At 37.8% G+C, this 22,311-nt stretch overlaps 1 protein-coding gene across 1 annotated transcript in view; it reads right to left on the bottom strand.

Moving 5' to 3' along the window:
* dapk1 (death-associated protein kinase 1) overlaps positions 1-22,311 on the bottom strand; it is a 72,514-nt gene that overhangs the window by 36,922 nt on the left and 13,281 nt on the right. The window contains exons 3-7 of the mRNA XM_084114452.1: positions 8,062-8,283; positions 4,680-4,818; positions 3,739-3,868; positions 1,438-1,486; positions 1,318-1,344 (exon numbers count right to left, since the gene is read on the bottom strand). Coding sequence (XP_083970578.1) covers positions 1,318-1,344; positions 1,438-1,486; positions 3,739-3,868; positions 4,680-4,818; positions 8,062-8,283 — 567 coding nt within the window. The remainder of the gene's footprint in view (positions 1-1,317; positions 1,345-1,437; positions 1,487-3,738; positions 3,869-4,679; positions 4,819-8,061; positions 8,284-22,311) is intronic.

Raw genomic sequence — 22,311 nt, 5'->3', positions numbered from 1 at the left:
ATTATTGTAAAGTTACAGAAAAGTCTCAAAAAGTGTGAGAAAAAGAAAAGTAGAATAAGGAATGCAAATAGAGTGTCAGGATTAGACGTGACAATGGTGTGCGAAATCTACCTGTGAAATCTGGTAAAAAGCTCTATTTATATTTGCCAATGTTGAAAGAGGAGTGGGAGGAACAGCCCTGAGACAGACAGACCTTTCCAGCTCATTTTAGACTGCTAATATTAGCACATGTTGATGGACGGATAGTGATGGACAGATAAGAACAGACATTTTTTGGATCGAATGTGGCTCTAACAATCCTAAAAATAGGCTTAACCTTAATGTTCTTTACGAAATATGTAATTTATTTTTTTTTCCCTTTTGAGTACAGGGTGAAATATGAGTCGGATATTTCCTGACAGTTTTCATGAGATTCACCTATTTACGTCAGAGATATGGAGATTTGGTTCCCATCAAAAAAGGAGGGTCCCCTCAGGTCTTATCACAAGCAACAGACAAGTTCCATTGTTTATATTGCTCTGTGATATGCTGAGTTCCCTCTCACTAACACGCGCACACACACACACACACGCACGCACACACACACGCACACACACACACACACACACACACACACACACACGTAGCTCACGCACACGCACACGCACACACACACACACACACGTATATAGTTAACTGCAGTAAGACCAACACCAGCTTTACAATTAGACATTACACTCAGAGGTTGCGCTAATAATCATTATCCATCACTTTGACGGACTGGGTTATAAATTCCATGTCTATTTTTAAATGCCAGTAAAACACTGTACCGCTTGGTATTTTTAAGTGACATTAATATCACAAGAACGTATGTGGCAAGAGCTCTTTCAGCCTCATCAAGTGCTTGGATTTTTTTATCTGTCAATGTTATTAAAATGGTAAATGACAGAGGAAAAACTGTCAATGTAACCTCTGACTGTGCAGCTCATGGAAACATCGATGTCTGATGCAGCACTTGGCTGGATAGCTTTATCCTTTTAGTTCAAACATCAGTCATTATAAGAGTTACAGAATGACAAGCTGATACAAGCCTGCAAATGAAACTAATAAAAACACTTAGTTCAACTTTATTTGTCTCATGTTAAGCTAAATTTGGTCACCAAGCCTTCGTTTTACGGTGGAATATGATTACAGCCATGCTTTGGGAAAAATAATTCAGTTACGAAAATGGATGCTATTTACAGTCTAAGTGAAAATCCATAAATGCATTCAGATTTCATTCGTAATGATATGTACTATTTACAACATCCAGCAACACTGATGATTATGAATACTCACAGAATATAAGTGATCACCCCAATGCTCCTAGAGTTAGACAGAAATAAAAACACAAGATTAGCTTAGGAAGTGAGCTAATAGCGAGGTCAGATAATGATACGAGATAACACTCATTCTCACCACATGTCTGCCTCCAAGCCAAGAGGCTCGTAGTTGACCACTTCTGGAGCTGCAACCCACAATACAAAATCACTTACAATACAATCATACAATACAGGAGATATAGGGTAAGCTGTGCCAGTTTTGACTTAAGTCGTTGTTTGATGTTTTAAGCCCCCAACGGCGCCTTCCAGGCAGCGAGGGGATGGGTAGGTTTAAGGTTGAGGGTAGGGCTAGCTGCCTCTAAGGAGCCATTGGTGGCTTAAAACACCATCGAGCACTTAAGTCATCCTATTGGCAAAGAGAAATGAGAGCTAAAGCTAATACACCTAATTATATTTCAGGATGTCTGCAAAAAACAAACAAAGAAACCAAACCAATCCAAACAAAAAACAAAAACAAAAACACTTTAGGGGTAAGTTGCATCATATAAAGGAGTAAGTTGAATAACTAAAGATTCTGGTTTCATATAAAATAAGAACATAAATGAGAAAAAAATTCTACTAATGCACAAATCACATTCAATCAAATTTTGCTGTATATCATTCACATTTTCATACAACAACCAGGAAAAGATTTAATATTTGAATGAAATGAATGAAACAATTTCAATAGTATATATGTTATAGCATTTCATGAATCTGGAAGTAAAGCCTACAATAATTTTCTACAAAATGTCCGCATGAAATCAAAATTGACCCTATTTACATTGTTAGTGAACATTACTAATCTTGTGTACGATTCATCTTTAGTAAAAATATTCTTTAGCTAAATCAGAAAATGTCTCTGATGACCCCAATCCTGCCCTCTATTTGTTCTCATTCAATACCCTGATTTACCTAGTAATATTTCACAATACTGACATGTTTACACTGAAGCATCTGACACACTTTAACCCACAACCACCATTTTGGGAAAACGTTTTATTAATAATTCATTACTAATCTTTAGCCAAATATTAATTTTAACCAAATATTCATTAATATACATTTTCAGACCTCGATACGTTTGCTTAGTTAAAACTAATTTGATCTTCCATACAGAAATCTACTTTGACATGCAAAATACAGTTTTTAGCATTAAAAAATGCTTTTCACTTGTGTGCATCTCTCAAACAGCGGTAGCTATATATGAACTAAATATATGGTCATTAGACAAAACGATGCACAGTTTGGGCCTGCAAAAATATCTAGAAATGCTAAGTCGATGGTAGGATATTTTTGTAGTTTCTCACCGAATGAGCTGTGAAATGAGTCATTGGTTTCAAAGGCTTTCAATTTCTGATGTGTTAATGAGGAAACAAGGAAATAAGGCTGAGGTGGGAGAGATGCGGCTTCTCTCTATGCCTGAGAATTGACATAGATTTACTATTTGTCTTTTCATGCACTGGATTTGGTCATTGACCAGGGATGCAAGAAGCAATTTGCTCCCTGACTCGAAGGCTAAAAAAATAAATAAATCAATGAAGTCATGCCTGTGTAATGGGCTAATTGTTACGTGTTAACTACTGGGACTGTTTTGGATTAGTGTCTCGAAGACCAGGTGTCTAGCTTGACCGGATTCTCCTCCATGAACACCGATCTTAATTTTAAGCACTGAAATAGACTGCACTGTTGGGAAGCTGGAACTTGACCGTGGCCTTTAGCACTGTGTCTCTATTAAGACTGCTGTATCATCAGTGCCTGCAGCCATACTGGCTGCCATTCAGGTACAGTAGGACAAGATGTGATGCCAATGGCATGGAGGGATGGAGGTGGCGTGGGTGTGCATGTCTGTGTGCTTTGTAGGATGGTAAGGGCTTGTTGATGTCAAACACAACAGAGCTGACTCATATTGTTGTACACAAAATACCAACCCAAACACATAAACATACACTAAACGTCTGAACACACTTGACTAAAATATTGTTTTTCATTATCTCAAAAACCTGTTAATCTAAAAGCCTATGTTTAAACACAAGACAATGCATGTCTACATGTGAACTCCTGATGTGTCTTCCTACTTCCTACTTTAAAGAAGCTTAAATATAAGATACGTTTTGTTTTTTATAGTTTAGGTGATAACGCATACTTATAATTTAAAATACTATTATTAAAAATAATGTATATTTGTATATATTATATACCTATATTTTTATACCTATTTGCAGGATTCATCGGATCACAAAGCAGTGATCCATGGTATTTCTGTACAGTTATGTCAGGCTTGTGGTTCAGATTACACATGAAAGGAGAAAAGAAAGGATTGAACAGAGGACCATAACAATAAGAGAGGGTGTAATTACAACACATCTCTATAGACTGACCAGTGGATGACACTGACCTACAAACTCTGGGGTACCAAAGATGTTTTTGAAATCGTTGCCAAAATCGATCTTGTGGGCCAGGCCAAAGTCAATGAGCTTAATGCGTGGGTGAGGCACACTCCGGTTTAACAGCATGATGTTCTCCGGCTGAGAAAGATGAGAATAGAGAAAGAATTGGAGGGAGAAGAGAGAATCAGAGGAACTAATGATAGGTACAGAACAAAAACACAGCAGCAGAGGGGGGGAGAGAGAGAGAGTGCAGGAAATCTGCCATAACGCATGGAAATCACATGCAAAGCTATATAAACGTTCTCTAGAAAGAGCAGGCATACTCAAGCCTGGCAGTAACAGATCCCAGCCTGGACATTCCATAGAAACAATACTTCCTTCAGTGGGCTTTATTCATGCACAGACTAATCTCTTAAAAGCTCCAATGACTTCAAAATATTTAACAGAAATGTTAAGGAAAGCTGTGTGGATGACTGCTCTGAAAGCAGTGGATCTAATTACATAAACATTGTTGCTTGAGTAACATGAAGGATTAAACATAAAATGCTAATAATGAGAGGCTCAGTGACTGCTTGACTATTTCATTTTATTCTTTAGGTCACAGTTAAGTTGTTCAATGTGAATGTTTTGATGTTAGTTTGTCAGTTAGACTGGTTACTCAGGTTAAGTGATTTTAGTCGGAAGTAAAAAATCTGAAACGTTCAAATCCATGACTACTAAATTATTAATGCAATTTAGCAATATCCCTTTCAAAAACTGCATAGGGAAAAAGTACTAAATTTATGACTATCCCAGCTTCGGGATGGTCAGTTATTATGTAAAGGGTGGAAATGAGTGGATAACCAGCAGGGAGGATAAAAGCGCCTCAATTGATTTGTTGTGGCTGGTCTACAGAAACGTTAATCACCACAGTCTGGCATTGGGGTGAAACTCAAACGTGTCTCAGTACCTTCAGGTCAAAGTGGGCAATCTGTTTGGAGTGTAGGTAACTGACTCCATCCAAGATCTGCTTGAGGAACTCGGTGGCCTCCTCTTCACTCAATGACTCTTTCTCAGCTAGAAAGTCAAAGAGTTCCCCACCTGCCACACTGTAGAGAGAGGACAGATGTTGACACTTGCAATAGAGGGAGTTAGTTGATAATCTTCATTTAACCAGGATAAAATTAATTGAGATAAAATCTCTCCTACAAGAGTGACTTGGACAAGATGCACTGAATACAACTGCCAAATCCAACACAGGCTCATTGGAAAAACGTACCTCTACATACATTTTTTCAAAACACAAAAACACATACAAATCACTGCAATTATTCAGCTGAAATGAACACTAGAGGCAGTAAAACAGCAACTACTTTTATTAGGCTACTTTTCAAACAAAATTATGATTACAGGAGCAGATTATCGATTAGAAAGACTTATTTTTCACAAGGTTCCTTGCACAATAGTATGTTATGAGCTCAAAACATTTACTAACATAAACTAATACATTTTGATGTTTGCATCACATAACCAGCTGCATATGTCCATCTATCATTTCATGCTTGCTTCAGCAAATGTGTTTTTATGTCTCGCTTGCTTTTGTCAGGTTGCTTTTTGTCAGGATTTTCTGTCAGGTATGTTCAGGGTTTAGTGTGTGGTATGTTATTTTCAAACGTTATAGAGCATTAACCTTGTAGTGCCACTCACCGGTGAGTTCAGAAATGCCGTGATATGTACAACAACCAGCATTATAAAGCATTGGCAGATTCATGTTCACCCGTTTTGGATAAACCTGAACACTTTTAGCACCACTCACTGAATGTTTCACTTTTAAAGTGTTGTGAAACGTGCAAGACGCAACATAATATAAAAACGTGACCACATGTACGCTTTTCCCGTGAGCCTGGGTTAGCCAAATCAGTTAAGGATAACTGCAAATTCAAGAAAATTTTGAAAGAAAAAAAAAAAAAAAAAAATCAGATAAGGTGTACCACATAATGTTCAATGTTTAAAGAGAGACAAGACAATAGATAAATAGGTAATTCTTAAAATATCATTTAGGTGATTATTTTGTGAATCAGAGACCCTACAAATCAGGATTCACATAATTAGGCTACATAGAAAGAAACACCAAAAAAAAAAAAAAGATCTGAGAATTAAATCTGCAATAAAAAGATATGGCTATGGTGTAACAAAATAATCATCACCTAGAGTGAGTCTGGCTTATTAAGCAGAAGAACCAACCTCTCTAATGGTTCTGAGAGATTCACTCTGGCAGAAATGCCTGCTGGCAGGGATATAATCATGGCTTCTGGGAGAGGACCAACATGATTCGGGCATATATTTATTCAGCAGAAGGAAGCTGCAAACCAGCTGCACCCTGATGACATGATAATGTTTGCTGCTAATGGTGAGTCTGAGCAAGTGCAGCGACGAGCCAACCCAGCTGCAAAAACACCGGCGGCAGATACGCGTCTATTCCCCCTCACAGAAACAAAGAAAAACACAAGCCCCCACCCTGAACAACACAAGTCTCGTAGTCAGATTTTTGACTTGTGGCATAAAGTCTAGTCATCATTAATTGTTCTCGCAAAGACACTACTTAATCAGGAAGAGACCATCTGATCGACAAACAACAAACTGCCATTTACGGTTGGGTTATCTGAAATAGATTAAACTAAATTAGTTCTTCCTCAAAATCACTCACTGTATCAAACTGCTACCTTGCAAACACAAACTTTGTTTCCAGGCAGACAATCAGCCAATCAGATTTCAGCCAGAACTTGCTATTTTTTAACGCATCAGACGGTCAGTAAACGGACTGTGGGGCATGTCGTCTGAGACACAATAAAAGACACATGATAGCTTGTAACTTCTCGCTTCTCAATATTGGTTGGGAGCACAAAGGTTTTGAGAGGACGCCAAATGACCCGAAAATGAAACTTGACCTTCAGTTCCGAGGTCAGGATCGTGCGGTTATGTCCTTTAGCAAGGTACTTATCTCTAGATGCCTCAGTTAGTTCACAAAATAGCTTCACTGATGAGAAATGTGTAACAAATATGAGCTCAGAATATAGCTGCAGGGATGCCCTTTGTCAAAGAATATGAAGTAGCAAAGAAAACCAGTTGGGCGAGGAGACACTTCAAGAGGTTCTGAGGAAAGACACTTCCTTCACATAATCTATGTCTCAAAAAACATTTCTGCTGAAATGGTGAGGTTTGACATTCCAGACACTACTTGTGTTAACTTTACATTGTCAAAATACATATAACAAAATCTTTTAAACATTCTGTTCTGGTAATGGGGAATTAATTACATGCAATGATGAAATTAACTCATTGATTATTTTAAATTTTGTCCACATTTAAGTTGCTTACAAATTTAGACTTCGTGTTGATTTTCACGTTAGACTGTTACTCTGTTAGGAAGCGATTCTTGAAGCACAACAGGGTGATACTACATCCTAACATTGTACAGCACCGATCGAGGTGCATTAGTGCCTGCCTGCTCACTTTTTCCCAATCATTTTCCCCCTCTTCATTAAACAGTTATAAACCATGAACCAAACCAACCATCTACAAGGTGAATAACAACATTACAAAATTTTTTTTTGGAAATTGGACAAAAAGATAAAGGTTCTGTGTGCTTAAAGCACTGTTTATTTAATCTGAATATCTGTACTAATGCTTGATTTTTTTGATTATCTGCTCTTTGTAATTTATTTGCTCTTTGCTGTGGTATCAAAATTGGAAAAAATAAATATTAGTGTAATAAGCTTATTTATTAAAATGCAAGGCTACAACAGTAAAAAACAATGAAAACAATAACTATTTTATTATTTTTTTTTTTTTTTTTTTTGTGGCGGGGTAAGTGAAAATTTTGGCAGGGTAAGAAAAAATCTGACCCAGACTTATAACTTAAAATAAACTTTCTTTATCAACCAAAGGTCTTTGTTTTAGTGCACCAGTATAGTTAAGACAGTACGGACATCAATTCATGTCTTTTCCATTTGAACACATTTGCAGTAGTGTATGAATGTGCACAGCACAACAGGCAAAACTGGTTCATCTACTCAATAGACTGGTTCTCCTCAACCCCCCACTGTTGACCTTGTCAAGTGTTTGCTTTGTAAGTAAAGGTTTGTGCAACAACATTCAGGGAGAATCCCTAGACAACTTCTTTAATAGATTTATTCATACTGTGATGTTCCAGAACTCTAAAATAACCAGTAGTACATGAACTACTAGCATCTTTTACAGATCTGAGTTTTTAATTGTGCCACAGAAATAAGATGAATGGAGGCTCTTAATGATTTCATGACTCAGTAAATGCAAGAAAAACAATGACTCACAGCTCCAGGATGAGAATGACCTCACTCTTGTTTTCAAACACATCGTGCAGGGTGATGACATTTGGGTGCTGGATTTCCCTCAAGATGCTGACCTCCCTCTCAATGTCGTCTTTGGAGACCCCTCGCCGACTAGATTTGTTGCGCCTCTTCTTGATAAATTTGGCTGCGTATTCCACACCAGTGTTCTTATGACGGCATTTCTTTACCACTGCAAACTGACCACTGAAAAAAACAAAAACAATGTTGTCAATGTTCAAGCACAAACAAACAAATATTAAACAGCCACCTGATCATTCAAAGCAAATAAAAAATAGATATATAAAAATATCTTAAAGAATAAATTTAAAATTCTTACCAAAATAGTACTAAATATACATATTTGAATACAAAAGTTTGGACATTAACAAAGATTTATTGTGTGATAATATTTCTGCATCCAGAAAATGACACAATGCTCTAAAATTAGAAGAGAAAATGACTCTTTAATGTGCAAATTCAGTTGTGTTCCTCTATAGCATATTGCCAACAAGCAGGACTCCACATTCCCCTTCGACACGTTCCCATCTTAGTCTCCGTAAGCCACAACATGCGTTCTGAACCACTGCCAGAAACCAACAGTCAGCCAAGCTGAATGGTCACAAATTGCCAACAGGATCGAGTCAGGCTGACCGTCAAAATCACATTTAATCACTAATATCAAGCTGTGTACGAATGTAAGATTTTCTTTTTGAATGACATAAATAAGGCCTATTACTTTAGCATGTTACACGCAAAACAGCATATCATCTAGGTTTTTCCACATACTGTGGATATTCATTGGTTTTCAGCCTGTTCAATGGTTGATATAATCAGGGTGGATAACAATGACTCCCACGCTATGCCATTCAAAGCCATCACACCAAAGACACCAGTATAATACACAAACAAGCACATTTGGGCCCCTGTAGCTTATAACCGATCAAGCAGCATATATTGTGAGAAAAATCCCAATAGGATCATCTCAAAATGTCACAGCTCTGCAAAATTTCTTTTAAATGTGGCTGTTATACAGCTGTTGGGAGGTTTCTTTCTACAGAAACGACGATTGTTTTGGGGTCGAAGAAACAAAATACTAAATAACACAGGAAAGGAAAGTGGTCATTGGGATGGGGCTTTCTAATGCAAATACAAAACGCTGGGCCTCTATTCTTGCCTGCTCCACCTTTTGTCACCCAGACAGCAATCGAGTAACGAGAGACAGTACATTTGCATTTTATCTGGGGTTTGAAATGTTCAGAGAAAGCAGAGATCCTTGCTGTGTAGGGGTGTAACGATACCCTCATGTCACGATTTGAAACATATTACGATACTGAACTCATATTACGATATTATTGCGATACTTCAAGACATATGGGAAAAGGTTGACAAAAATGTACTGTTGATTAAAAATGTTAAAGTTGGTTTTACATTGTGGGTGTACATGAATAGGCTTGGACTTAGTGCAGTAACCCAATGGTAACACCAGAATAAAAATATTGTTGATTCTGAAGCTAAAAATACAGAATTATTTCAGACGAACATACAGACTCTGTCACTGACTAGATATATTTAAAATAACGTTGGCCACTTTTTACTGGTAACATAAGACATTTGGCATTTTCAGGACCCACAAATATCCCCCCATTGCATTATTATACATTATATTCAACATTATATAGTAGTTTAATGTAGTGACACTAAAACTCTGTAAATTTTTTCTCACACAGAAATGTTCATTTTGGGTGAATTATACACAATACATATTGTCACTATCCACAATACATATTGATGCATTTTCATATTGCGATATATGTGACACGATATATTGTTACACCCCTATCGCTGTGAAATCTTAAAGGAATAGTTCACCCAAAAATGAAAATGGTGTCGTCATTTACTTGCCTTCACTTTTTTACACACATGACTTCTATTCAACATTTTTTTTTTTTTTCTGAAGAATATCCTGGCCAATTCTTTCGACATATTTAAATGAATAAAGACTGTCAAGCTTTAAAATGACCAAAAAGTATCATACAATTAGTCCATATGATTATATTCCAAGTCATATATTCTGAAGCCATATCTAAAAGCTATTCTTTTACTCTGTAAAAGAAACACACCTCAATTTCAATCATTTTTCAATGATAATCTTCATCTTCTCCAGTGTGCTTTTAAATAGGTAGTTCACCCAAAAAAATCTTTATTTACTCACCCTCATGTCATTCCATTCCAAACCCTTAAGACTTCTGTATCACTTCAAAACACAAATAACTATGACTGAGTAACTTACATACAATGAACACAAATTACTATTTTACATACAGGAAATTGATACTTCTCTCATAAACTAGTGTAGAACTAGTACAGATGACTACATGGTCACTAAAAATGTCTTAAATTTCAGCCTGTTCCTCAAATAAAGCCATGTTATGCCTTCAGAAAACTGAAAGTCATAAGGCTCACTTTTATGATACTTTTATGGTGCTTTTTTTATGATTCTGATGACTTCCCTCGTCCCATTATGCTGAAGTGTTCTAGGGAACAAAGCTTTTTTTGTTAGTACACTAATCTTTTAATTAAGGACCAGCTCTGCTAAAAAAAAAAAAAAAAATTCATTGCTTGCATATAGTAAATGTTATTGTTATTTTTTTGCTGACTATTATACTCAACAATACACAAATAATATTGTATAGGCCTGGGCACATTTCAAGAGCTGAATTAAAAAGAACAGAAAATCAGAAAGTCATGCCTCATGGTTTTGACAGCGTTACGTTTAGCATTCAGGCATGTCTAAACGCTTTTGTCAGCGACACTCCTCAGTGAGAGGAGGGCATGGGTCTTCAGCTGTGCCAGTTTCTATAGCAGTGCTGGGGGCTGGGCAGTGGGAGAGGAGGGGGTTGTGTCGGCTAGAAAGAGGCCTGCGGAGCACAACAGTCCACAGCAAACATCGTCACACATAGCCCGGCAACCGGACTACAATAGACACGGCATGTTTTTCTCTTATACAAGTTAGGCCGTTCCCAAAGTCCTTTTCAGAGTTGTTTCTGACAGCTCTGAATGGGAGATGGGGCAAATGTGCGCATCAAGATGTCAGTGTAGCTTGTGATCATGAAATCTGGAGCACCATGGTGATGAAGAGCCACGGCAATCACAGCAGACATTAAAGAGCTTGCCCAGAGGAAGCACTCTTTAGAGTGGGCACAAGATGGGCACAAGATGGGCACAAGATACAAGCCCCCATTATCAAGGCTGAAGCTGAGCTGGCATTCATCTAGTGTCTGGAGTGTTGTAAGTTACTCAGGCTTTGTCTTGAAGTGATATGGAGTTTGGTTAAACTATTGAAGTTTGGACTGAATGTGGTTGAAATGTAATAGTGCATTGAGAGTGAAAATTGTTTTAAAGTAAATCCACCACCATTTTGTTCAGGGTATATGAAACTTCACTATGAAAAGATGGATATCTCTGAATATATATATAAAAAAAAAACAATAATTTCAATGAATTGTGTATAATAGATCTAATCAAGTTGGAATCCACATCAGCATTAATTGCAGTTACTGGACTTTGCCTTTTAGCCTATAAGAGTCAAAACATTTTCCACAGTCATGGGAAATGCTACTACAGTACATCACATGACCCCTTTTACATTCTTAGAGGGCTGATTACTTCCGTATAAGATAAAGAAAGCAGTGTCAGATTAAAATCCAGATTAAGCTGTCCAGATTCATAACCAGAATTACAACCTAGGATTTGCATCACATATGAGAAAGAATGAAGCACACACATTGAGGTCAATGACAGATTATAAAACTGATCCACAATAATTAATAATTGCTCATAGTGTATGAAGAAAGTACCTTGAGGGAGTTTGTAAATCAGAAGGTAAATCCAACATGCAGATGCAAGACCTGAAGTAGCATTGAAAGCAAAGGGCTGTGTTTGAGGAAAGACACAAACCCCCTGGTTCTTAACAGTAGAACGCATTTTCCCAAGTAGTGAGCTTGCAAAGAAATGGTGTCATTCAGTCATACAATAGTTCTTGTGTGAGGAGCAGACTGAAATGTAAGTCATTATTCACTGATAATCTTCTCCTCCAGTGAGCTGTTAATACAAGAATATACTTTGACCAGAGCAAATCTTTTTATTTATTTATTTCATGTTTGGAGCTTAACCATGAACAATTGTTGTAAGGAAAAAAAAAAAACTTGAATGGAGATTATTTAACATAAATAATCATTGGTTTCACAGAAGTAAGAAAGTCATATGGGCTTAGAACGTCATTGATAATGAAAAAATAATGTCTTCATTTTTGGCTGAATAATTCATAAATATGAAAATGTATGAATATGAAAAATTATAAAAATTATATATCAAACAGCCATAATCACTTGGACAGCTTTGGTGAAGTGATTGTGAAACATTATCTTAACAATACAGCTAGCATACACACCATCAATTATTTATCAATTATCAATTTTTCCGTCACAAGACAGATATTATACAGATGCCAAGAGCAAAGACATAATAAAAGTATTTAAGAATAAATCAGAAACATTGTCAAATGATCAAAATATGATTTTAACAATCAAAAGGACAGGGGGGGGAAATTCAATGGTATTCTGTAGTGCAACTGGCTGTTCTGGAGCAGCGCTCCATGACCAGGTTATGAATAAGCCTAAATGTCAACAACAACCCATTCAGTAGAAAATCCCACTCTGTAATTATTCCCATAGGATCCTAAAGAGAGACCCCATGCTTTAAGTGCAAGTTACACTCCCGCTCAACCTCAATGAGGCAAAATAGCCTATCATTAATAATGACTTAATTTGCATGTTTATACCTAAAGGACACATAAAAAATTATGTAAACAAAGCGGGCCAGCAAACTTAGCTTTTACTCCCAGTCACTCTATTGCGAGGGATCATGTTGTTCTTTGTTACTTCTTTGGAAAGAGGCTTCCAACTTTTGCAGTGAAACTTGAGCCAGGTTGTGGAGGAGGGCTAGAGGGAGGGATGTGAACAGCCTCTGTTTCCCTTTTGCGTCCTGTTTTCTTGTGTACCTATCGCAGTCCGGGCCTGCCTGAAAAGATCTTTAGGCCAGGAGAGCCAAAAAACAGAGATTTGCATTTCTCAACACAAATGAGTAAGAATGCTGATTTGGAAAACCACATTTGCAGAATGTGTTTTTGAATCAGCACCACATTTATGATTACAGGGCACTCGTCCCGTGCAACCCCTAATTGTGATGATCACTGTTTTTTTGTTGATTTGCCTCACGCATGAGAAGCAGATGAGTTTTCTCCAGTAGGTTACCTCTCAGGTAGGTCCTTCAGGGTGTCGGGGATGGGTCTAAGTCGCAACAGCTAGCTACTGGGGTGTGCCTCAGAGCTCAGTGCTTGGACCACTTCTCTTCTCCATCTACATGTCATCACTAGGATCTGTCATTCAGAAACATGGTCTTTCCTATCACTGCTATGCCGATGACACACAACTCTACCTCTTATTCCAGCCAGATGATTAGACAGACTGCCTGATAGACATTTCTTGCTGGATGAAGGACCATTACCTTCAACTCAACCTTGCGAAGACAGAGCTGCTTGTGGTCTCGGTTAACCCAACACTTCATCACAACTTCTCCATTCAGCTAGGTTCGTCATCCAGAACTCCATCCAGGACAGCCAGGAACCTTGGAGTTGTGATTGATGATCAGTTAAACTTCACAGACTACATTGCTAACTGCCTGGTCCTGCAGATTTGCCTTATACAACATTGGAGGATCAGGCCTTTCCTATCAGAGCATGCTACACAACTCCTTGTCTAAGCTCTTGTTCTATCCAGACTGGACTATTGTAATGCTCTCTTGGCAGGCCTTCCAGCATGCACTCTCAAACCTCTCTAAATGATCCAAAATGCTGCAGAAAGAGAGGGTCTTTAACAAGCCGAAGAGAGCTCACATCAGACCTCTCTTCATAAAATTGCAATGGTTGCCAATTGCCAATCGCATCAAATTCAAGGCCCTGATTATTGCCTACTGAACAACCACTGGCTAAGCACCTCTATACCTAAACTCATTACTTAGACCTATGTGCCAACCAGAAGCTTGTGTTCTGCAAATGAACGGCGCCTTGTGGTACCATCCCAGAGAGGCACAAAATCACTTTCATGGACCTTTACCTAGCCTGTTCCAAGCTGGAGGAATGACCTGCCTATATCAACCCGATCTGCTAAATCTTTAGCCGTTTTCAAGAAACTACTGAAAATGCATAATTTCTGTCAACACTTGACCCAGTATATATATATATAAACACTTGCTACGTGTAGCCTACTAGGGTTGCCCTCGACTAAACATTTTTCTATTAGACTATTAGTCGTTCATTTATCTAATATTTTTTACTATGACAAAACGACGAATACAATTTTTGGTCGACTTCTAACGATTAGTTGACTATAAGGGGGCAGCCCTAACATTGTTGGTTTGATTGCTTCTATTGCTCTCCTTATTTGTAAGTCGCTTTGGATAAAAGCATCTGCTAAATGATTAAATATAAATGTAAATATAAGTTTTCATAGCTTCATTATACTATTTTCATTCCAGTGCTTTTCCCAAAACATTTATTTGTCTTTTTTTCTCTACAACAATACATAAAAAAAAAAAAATAGTTTACCTAAACACATTATACATTCATTTAATATAATGCATTTTTATATAAATTTAATTCCAAGTAATTTAATTCCAGAATGTTCATGTTGAGTTCATGGCTGTATGACTCAAGCCCTCCCCAACTCACACAAGTACAGGGGCGTATTCCCACAGGGGAGGACTTTGTTTGCAGGTGCTTTAGTCTTTCATGCAGCCTGCTATCTTCCGAATACTCAATTATGGATAATTATGAGCTTTTTGAACACAAGCGTGTGTCAAAAGCAATTCTGGGTTACAATGAAATCAGACTCTAGCCCAGTAACATTTTGTACGAAACGCAGAATAACAAGGCACGCAAATAAGATCAGAGGCGTTTCTGTCAGATGGGAAGCCTTTGTCGTGACAGGCTGAGAATGAGCATGAACGAGCAAATATAAAAGGATGACAGGTAAGAAACTCTGAAAAAATGAGAGCTCCTTCACTAAGTGGTTGCTTCCTAATGAAAACACAATGCCAGGTGCACTCAGTGCCATTAGAGTAACACACACGGACAGTCCTTACCAGCCGCCACTGCTCTGGATGAATATTTAAGTGGGTTAGTGTGGTCTGAATACAGATTCCTTGTGCCTGACTCATTCTTCAGGCAGGATTTGGATGTAATTGTCGAAACCTCCAGCATCAGCCTGACCTGGTGTCATGGCAAACATCCCCTATATGACAACGAAGACGTAATGAACACAGGCGAATAATGAAGAGGGGCCTGATCAAATGCCACTGTCTTTATGGCTTGTTCCTTTTTTGGGGGTTTCACTATTATACACGAGTTTTTCTTCCATTTGATGCATTTTCTTCCAAATGACCCTCCCTCCTGTGTGCGTTTGAACAGTCCAGGTTGGCATTAGGATTCAGAGCACCTTTGTTGTGCTGCACAGCCATTATGCAGCATTTTATCCACTGAGATACACAGAAAGCCTCATATGATTTTTCTATTGCAAATTCATACTAAAGTCACAAATAAACCACAAAAAGACAAATCTGCATGTTTAAACCCAAAGCACACTAAATCTGTGTCTATAAATAAAACACAAAAATAGCAAACATTATCAGACACGATGAGAGACACATTCACACTGCAGCATAAAAATGCTTCTAGTCATGTTTGGAGTATTTAAAGGGATAGTTAATCCAAAAATAACAATTATGTCACTGTTTATTCCCCCTCATCATTACCAACTTAAATGACATTCTTCTGTGCAACAAAAGAAGATATAGCCTAATGCAACATTCAAGCTGCTCTTTTCCATTCAATGACAGTGAATGGTGACAACGAATGTCAAGCAAGATTTTCAGAGAATAACATCTCCGGCTTAAGAAAATTTGGAATAGTTTCAGGATTAATTTCATAGTGTTTATTTGTTTTTATTTATTTATTTTTGGGGGAGCTTGACAACCCCTGGTACCCATCCACTATCATTCTATGAAAGAAAACAGCTTGGACATTATTTAAAATATCTTCTTTTGTGTTCCACAGAAAAGAAAAGTAAGTCATAACAGTTTGGAATGGCATTTGGGCGAGTAAATTATTTCATTATTGCGAGAATTACCCCTGTGATTTTGACTCAGAAACTGCTAGTAAATTTCACTTTTCTTGCTCAAGTAATATTTGTTTTATTTACAACTTTGATTTTTTTTTTTAACAATGTAGTTATGTTCATTTGTTCATACAAAGTGATTGACCTCTTCTATAATCTATAACCCAGTCAGTGTTTTTCTAGAACTCCTTCACGGTGTTTTTGTATGCCACCTCGTAAGAAAACTTTCAGACAGAATTCCAGGGTACCATGACATCATGTCTAATGGTGTAGAACAAATTCAAGTGAGCTCTTAGATAACCGTGCAATTAACCATGAGATCATTTATAAATTAAATATACTTGTTACAGCTGTCCATCAGATGCCAGTTTTCACCAACTGTCAAACCCATTGATTGTAGGATGTCATAAGCAACAATAAATATCTAAACTGCCTTCTGAAATCAACCAGACAAATGCATCTAACTACCGAAAAAGATGTTATGCATTGAATTCACACCTGCCATGTTGCCTTCTTACCTCCATACAGTCTACGAAGGCATTATTTCATAGCTTTTGGACACATAGTAAAGTGTCCAGTGACTCTACTGTTAAATTCTATGACTGTAACTGATCAAAGATCTCTACTACGAGACCTCAAAAGATCCACCCTCCTGCTGTTCTGAGATCAGGCTCAACGAAGCAATATGAGGAAAACGCAGCTGGAGGGCAGAATCCTCCTGTAATCCACATCCAAAAGAGTGATGGGCTCATCAAAACACTTTAATACCAGATAAAATGTCAGCGTACCGCGAACAGTGACCTTTGAACCAATTACTCAGCCTCGTCGGTGACTGCTGACTCCTCTGCGTGTGCCAAAGAGAAACACTAGACCGAGCCACTTTACAAAGGGAACGGCAATTAATTGTCCATCTTATTTAAAGCCATGTGAAATGCAGAAGCACACAACAGTAAAAACCTAAACACTGCATAAAATGCATTTGGTTTTGAATGACTGTAGATTATTGCTCAGAAAAGTGCACAATGAGACAGCTGTCAACACTTTTTAAAATGCACAGTATAGACATGGTCGATTACGAAGGACACCTACCAATTTTGCACGCTAGCTTGCTCATTTGAGCGGGAAATTGAAAAAGGCAAAGGAGAACAAGGAAGCAGAAAAAAAAGAGAAATTCAAGAAACATTTCATCCCTTTCATTTTAAGAGTACAAACCACATACTGATATAATACAGCAGTCTATGAACCAGACGAGTACGGTATTCCTCTTAAAACCAGCAGACCACTGACCTTGGAACAGAACAAAGATGTACAATTCACAAGAGAGATCTGTGATGCGTACTGGACAGAAAAAAATATATTGAACCTTGACTATAACGTTTTTTTTCCCCTAGTGAGCTGTTGGTTTTTTCCAGCTTTGGTTTCATTCCCTACGGTCTCACCTCAAGGAATCATTGTCAGGCGGCTCAGGGAATGTTTGCGCTCCCATCTGCTTTTACAGTGTTTACACTGTGGAAACGAGATGCATTTTCACCTGGTGCCAAACTAACGTCATGCAAGCTTAGAATAGCAGCAGTGAGATGAAAGTGGTCTCAAAGGCCTCCATCCACATGCGTGAGGGGAAAACCCAACCAAAGGTTTCAACTCAGGTGGGATTCGACAACCAATTACAAGAAACTCTTTATTTAAAATAATAACTGCAACATACCATTTGCAGCGTTAATTGCACTTGCACTTGTAATAATATAACCATATTGGTTAATAAAATATACAAATATAATATATAATATAAAAACTTACTTTAAGGGTCAATCACATAAGTAAAAAAAACCCATCAGGTTTAAAAGACATGCACTTCTTATTAATGTATTCCTTGTAATCATGTTGGTTTCTTATGGTTTTGAAAAAACGTTCAATAAAAGTTTGGTTTGTAATTTAAAGACTAAAAATGTCATGTGGAGTATCCATCAAGTAAAAAGTAGTATCCCTTAAATTTTCTTACACCTTGAATACATTTGAGTTTACATACAATATCATTTAATTAATTCATTAGTCATAGAAAGGTTGAATAATAAGATTTTCTTCTTGGAATTTTTTCCTTATGCTTGGGACACTAGAGGATTTTCAAATCTTAACAGATTTATTAAAACCGTGGGCCACAGGCATTAAGACAGTTTCAATACTCCGATACTCTGAACGCACACACTAGATGATTCGGCCAGACTGCGAGACCACACACCTGCCGAACAAAAAAAACAGAAAAAGAACATGGGTGAAATCTTGGCTCAATCCTCCACTTTCGTGACATGTTTGTGGCTGCTATGTGGCTCTCATTGGCTATTGCGGGGTATCCCGTCAGAGGCAGCCCAATCAAGTCAATTTGGGATCGGTAAGATTTTGGACAAAAGGTCAGTTGTGACAAGCCTCAAATAGGGCCAAGCTCCCCTGATCATTGCGGGGATGCAAATTGGGCCCAAAATTGGGCTTAAAATCTTCAAGTGTGTGGCCAGCATTAATTATGCTTTTTTCCTTCATTATGATATTATAAAAATCAAATATATCAAAAATGCATCAAAATGAATTTTAATATCGAAATTACAAACATGCTCATCATAGAAGATTTCTATTCAAGTCAAGTATGTATGAATTGAATTTAAAGGTCCCGTGACATGAAATTTCCACTTTCTGAGGTTTTTTAACATTAATATGAGTTCCCCTAGCCTGTATATGGTCCCAAAGTTTCTAGAAATTTTAATCGGTGTAAATCGAGCTTTTGCTATTTTTCTCTGCCTTTGAGAAAATGGAAGCTCAACCGGGCTGATCTTGAATCTCCTCCTTATGACGTTATAAGGAGAAATGTTTCCTCCCCTTTCTCTGCTTTGCCCGCCCAGAGAATATTTCTCGACCCATGAGAAAATGAGCTAAGAGGTAGAACGCGCGCGCGCGATTTTAGTTTGTCCACGAGAGATATCATGGCTTTTGAGCGAGCGAAGCATAGCCTAATAATTGCTCAATAATTGGATGTACAAATGAACACCGAAGGGTACACACAGCTACACACCTCGGACAAGTAAGTCAACAAATGATATAAGTGTGTTGCTTTACTGTTTATGGTTACCTAGCTTCTTACACGTAGAATGTGGCTGTCACATTAGCTATGCAGTTACTTGCGCTAATGTAAAGGTAGACAGCATCAAGTTACACACACTGTAACGCGAGTGTTGTACATTTCTTTGTTATTTGGATAACCGTTTTCCTGTTGGTTATATGGCGCGCGCGATATCCGCATTTCAAGATCGCAGAGCTTGATGTAATTATAATAAGATAATTTACAGACGTTACAGATCTCTCATGAAAAGGCAACAGTAGATTCGCGTTAGCTACATGATAATAACTGTAAACCATCCGAATAAAGTACCGTATTCAGACATAATATTTTAAACTAACCATTCGGAAACGTCCTGCTGGAGCCGCTGAATTGCAACTTCTTCATCCGTTGCTTCTTCATCTGGATCAGATTCTGGGTCAAACTGAAATGCTTGAACGACTGCATGTCTTCGTGCCATTGCAACAGGCTATATCCAACATAAACAAACATGCATGGTACCGTTGCGCAAGATGGTCAAGGCCACACCCACCCTCCACCTTGCGCCGCCTTTCTCCTCCTCATTAGTATTTAAAGCTACAGACACCGAAACGGCCCGTCTGAAGGAAGCTCATTCTGGGACTGGCTTGTAGTGGCTATAATTCTGCACCGAGGCTGAATTTTTGGAAAGAGATTTCAGATACAGTACTAAGGACCACTAAGGCTTATATTAAAGCCTACAAAAAGTCATGGGACCTTTAAGTATTTCTGAATAAATTAATAGATAAAAAAAAAAATCGGTTGGATGTGGTTTTGAGTAGATGAAAGAAAAGCAAAAGAAAAGACAACATTAATACTAGAGTACATTTCAGATTGGCCTCTGCCTCGTCTGATAATACCTACTCTGTATAATCACGTCGACTGGGTTTCGACCCCTGCAAGCTTTATGACAAAGCAGCTTTTGTGCCGGCCCACCATTGGCTCGTCAGGCAGTTCAGTGGGGTGCCTGACTGGTTAGCACAACACCGGCCCCCAGATTGCTTTCAACAACCCCCATATTATTACACCCAAAGAGCCCAGCGATAAGAGTGGCTCATAATCTAAGCCGGTCTGATCCATAAATAATTCTGAATTCAGAAAGCACTACGGTATCAGGATTATCATACATTTTATCCCACCGTTTATTGAACGCCTTGCACTTCTGAACTTTTGAGCAAGGGAGACACACCTGGGAATATGGCGCTGTTTCAGTTACCCTCATTTCCTCTCACTTCCTCGTGTCTGCAGTCCAAGCTGTTCTTATGCGAGACTTAGAAAACAAAGTTGGCTCCTGGCAGCAGACAGCCAGCGTTCCAGCCAAACATCTACTTTTTGAACCATCATAAAGGGATGGAGTGTAACTTGGCGTGCTTCAGATGGTGGGGCACAGCATTAGTCGTGCTGGATAGCTGGGGCTTAATTAATTACAAGAGCTGTACAGAGAGTAGATTGACCATGGAGTCGGCTACTAAGGTGAAAACAGCATGAAATTAACAAATGATGAAGGCCTTGAGCCATAACAGGCTGCCAGTGATTTGTCAATATCAAACAAGACCAATGAGCTCACTTGTGCACCATACAAAACGACTCACATTCGATTCCAATAGCGTTTGCCATTAGCATGCTGCTAAGCTAACAACATAATATTCTAATAAGGGGCTCTTTAATTTAGGGATGCACCGAAATGAAAATTCTGGGCCGAAACCAAAAATTCAGGATGCACTTGGCTGAAAACCGAAACCGGAAATAAATAATAAATCTTTCAATCTTTCAACATACCTTCTGTTGTTCACCCATGTTTATTTTGTGATGTAGTAAAGAGACGACGACATTTATTGTTTGAATTTCATAATAAAATTGACAAAATTTTAAAGTTGAGACTTCGCTTCATTTTGAAAGTAACAAAGCACAAAGCTTTTTGCGATTACTGGTCAGCAGACACGCTACAAATGTTTAGTGTAGCACAGATTAAAAGATTTACGATACCATATCATTCATTACTGATTAAAATCGAGAAATTAATATTGTCAATCCAGAGCTAGTGTCCACACAGCTGACATGTTTAACTGTTATAGCTTATCCATGTTGTTTGCATGAAATAGACGCTAAACACAGTCAAAACATGCCATCGGATCGCTGATTTTCACGGATCACGGATCACTGTTTCGGTCACTGATTTTGGTCCCTCCAAAACCATTTGGGCCCAAAACTGAAAATAGCTGTTTCAGACAAAAGTAGCCAAAATTTCAGTGCATTCCTACTTTGAATATGGCTCATCAGTAATTTTTATAAAAGGTCAAAAGTAAAAACTCATCCTAGAGGACTGCAGTCTGAATTTTGACCAGGGTGCAAGTTTCTGTTTATTCTAGTCATAGTACAGCTACTTGTTTTTGCAAGTGTGTATATCATATAATACACACTTATATAATTATCAAAAATATGGAGTCAGTAAAGAAAAGAGGTCTCTTATGCTCACAAAGACTCCACTTATTTGATCAATAACTATTTTATTTTAATTTATTAAAAAAATAATAAAAAAATGTATTCCTATGATGGCAAAGCTCAATTTTCAGCATCATTACTCCAGTCTTCAGTCACATGGTCCTGCAGAAATCTTTCTAATATGCTAATTTGCTGCTCAAGAAACATTTACTAATATTATCAATGTTTCTGTCATGGTTATGTTTAGTTTCGTTCAGTTTCTGTCATGTCTATATTAGTTCTCGTTTGATTCTATGGCAACTTATTTGTTGTTCATCATGTACAAATGTTCGTGATTTAGTTCCTCATTTCTGTGTTTAAAAATCGCCGTTTTGTTTATTCTGTTGCCAGTTCACGTCAATGCTGAGTTTGGTGGTGCTTCCCTTCTGTTAATAAAGC

This window comes from Abramis brama, assembly GCF_963993115.1.
Source record: "Abramis brama genome assembly, chromosome: 5".
NCBI classification, from domain to species: domain Eukaryota; kingdom Metazoa; phylum Chordata; class Actinopteri; order Cypriniformes; family Leuciscidae; genus Abramis; species Abramis brama.
This window is presented reverse-complemented; position numbering and strand designations above follow the sequence as displayed.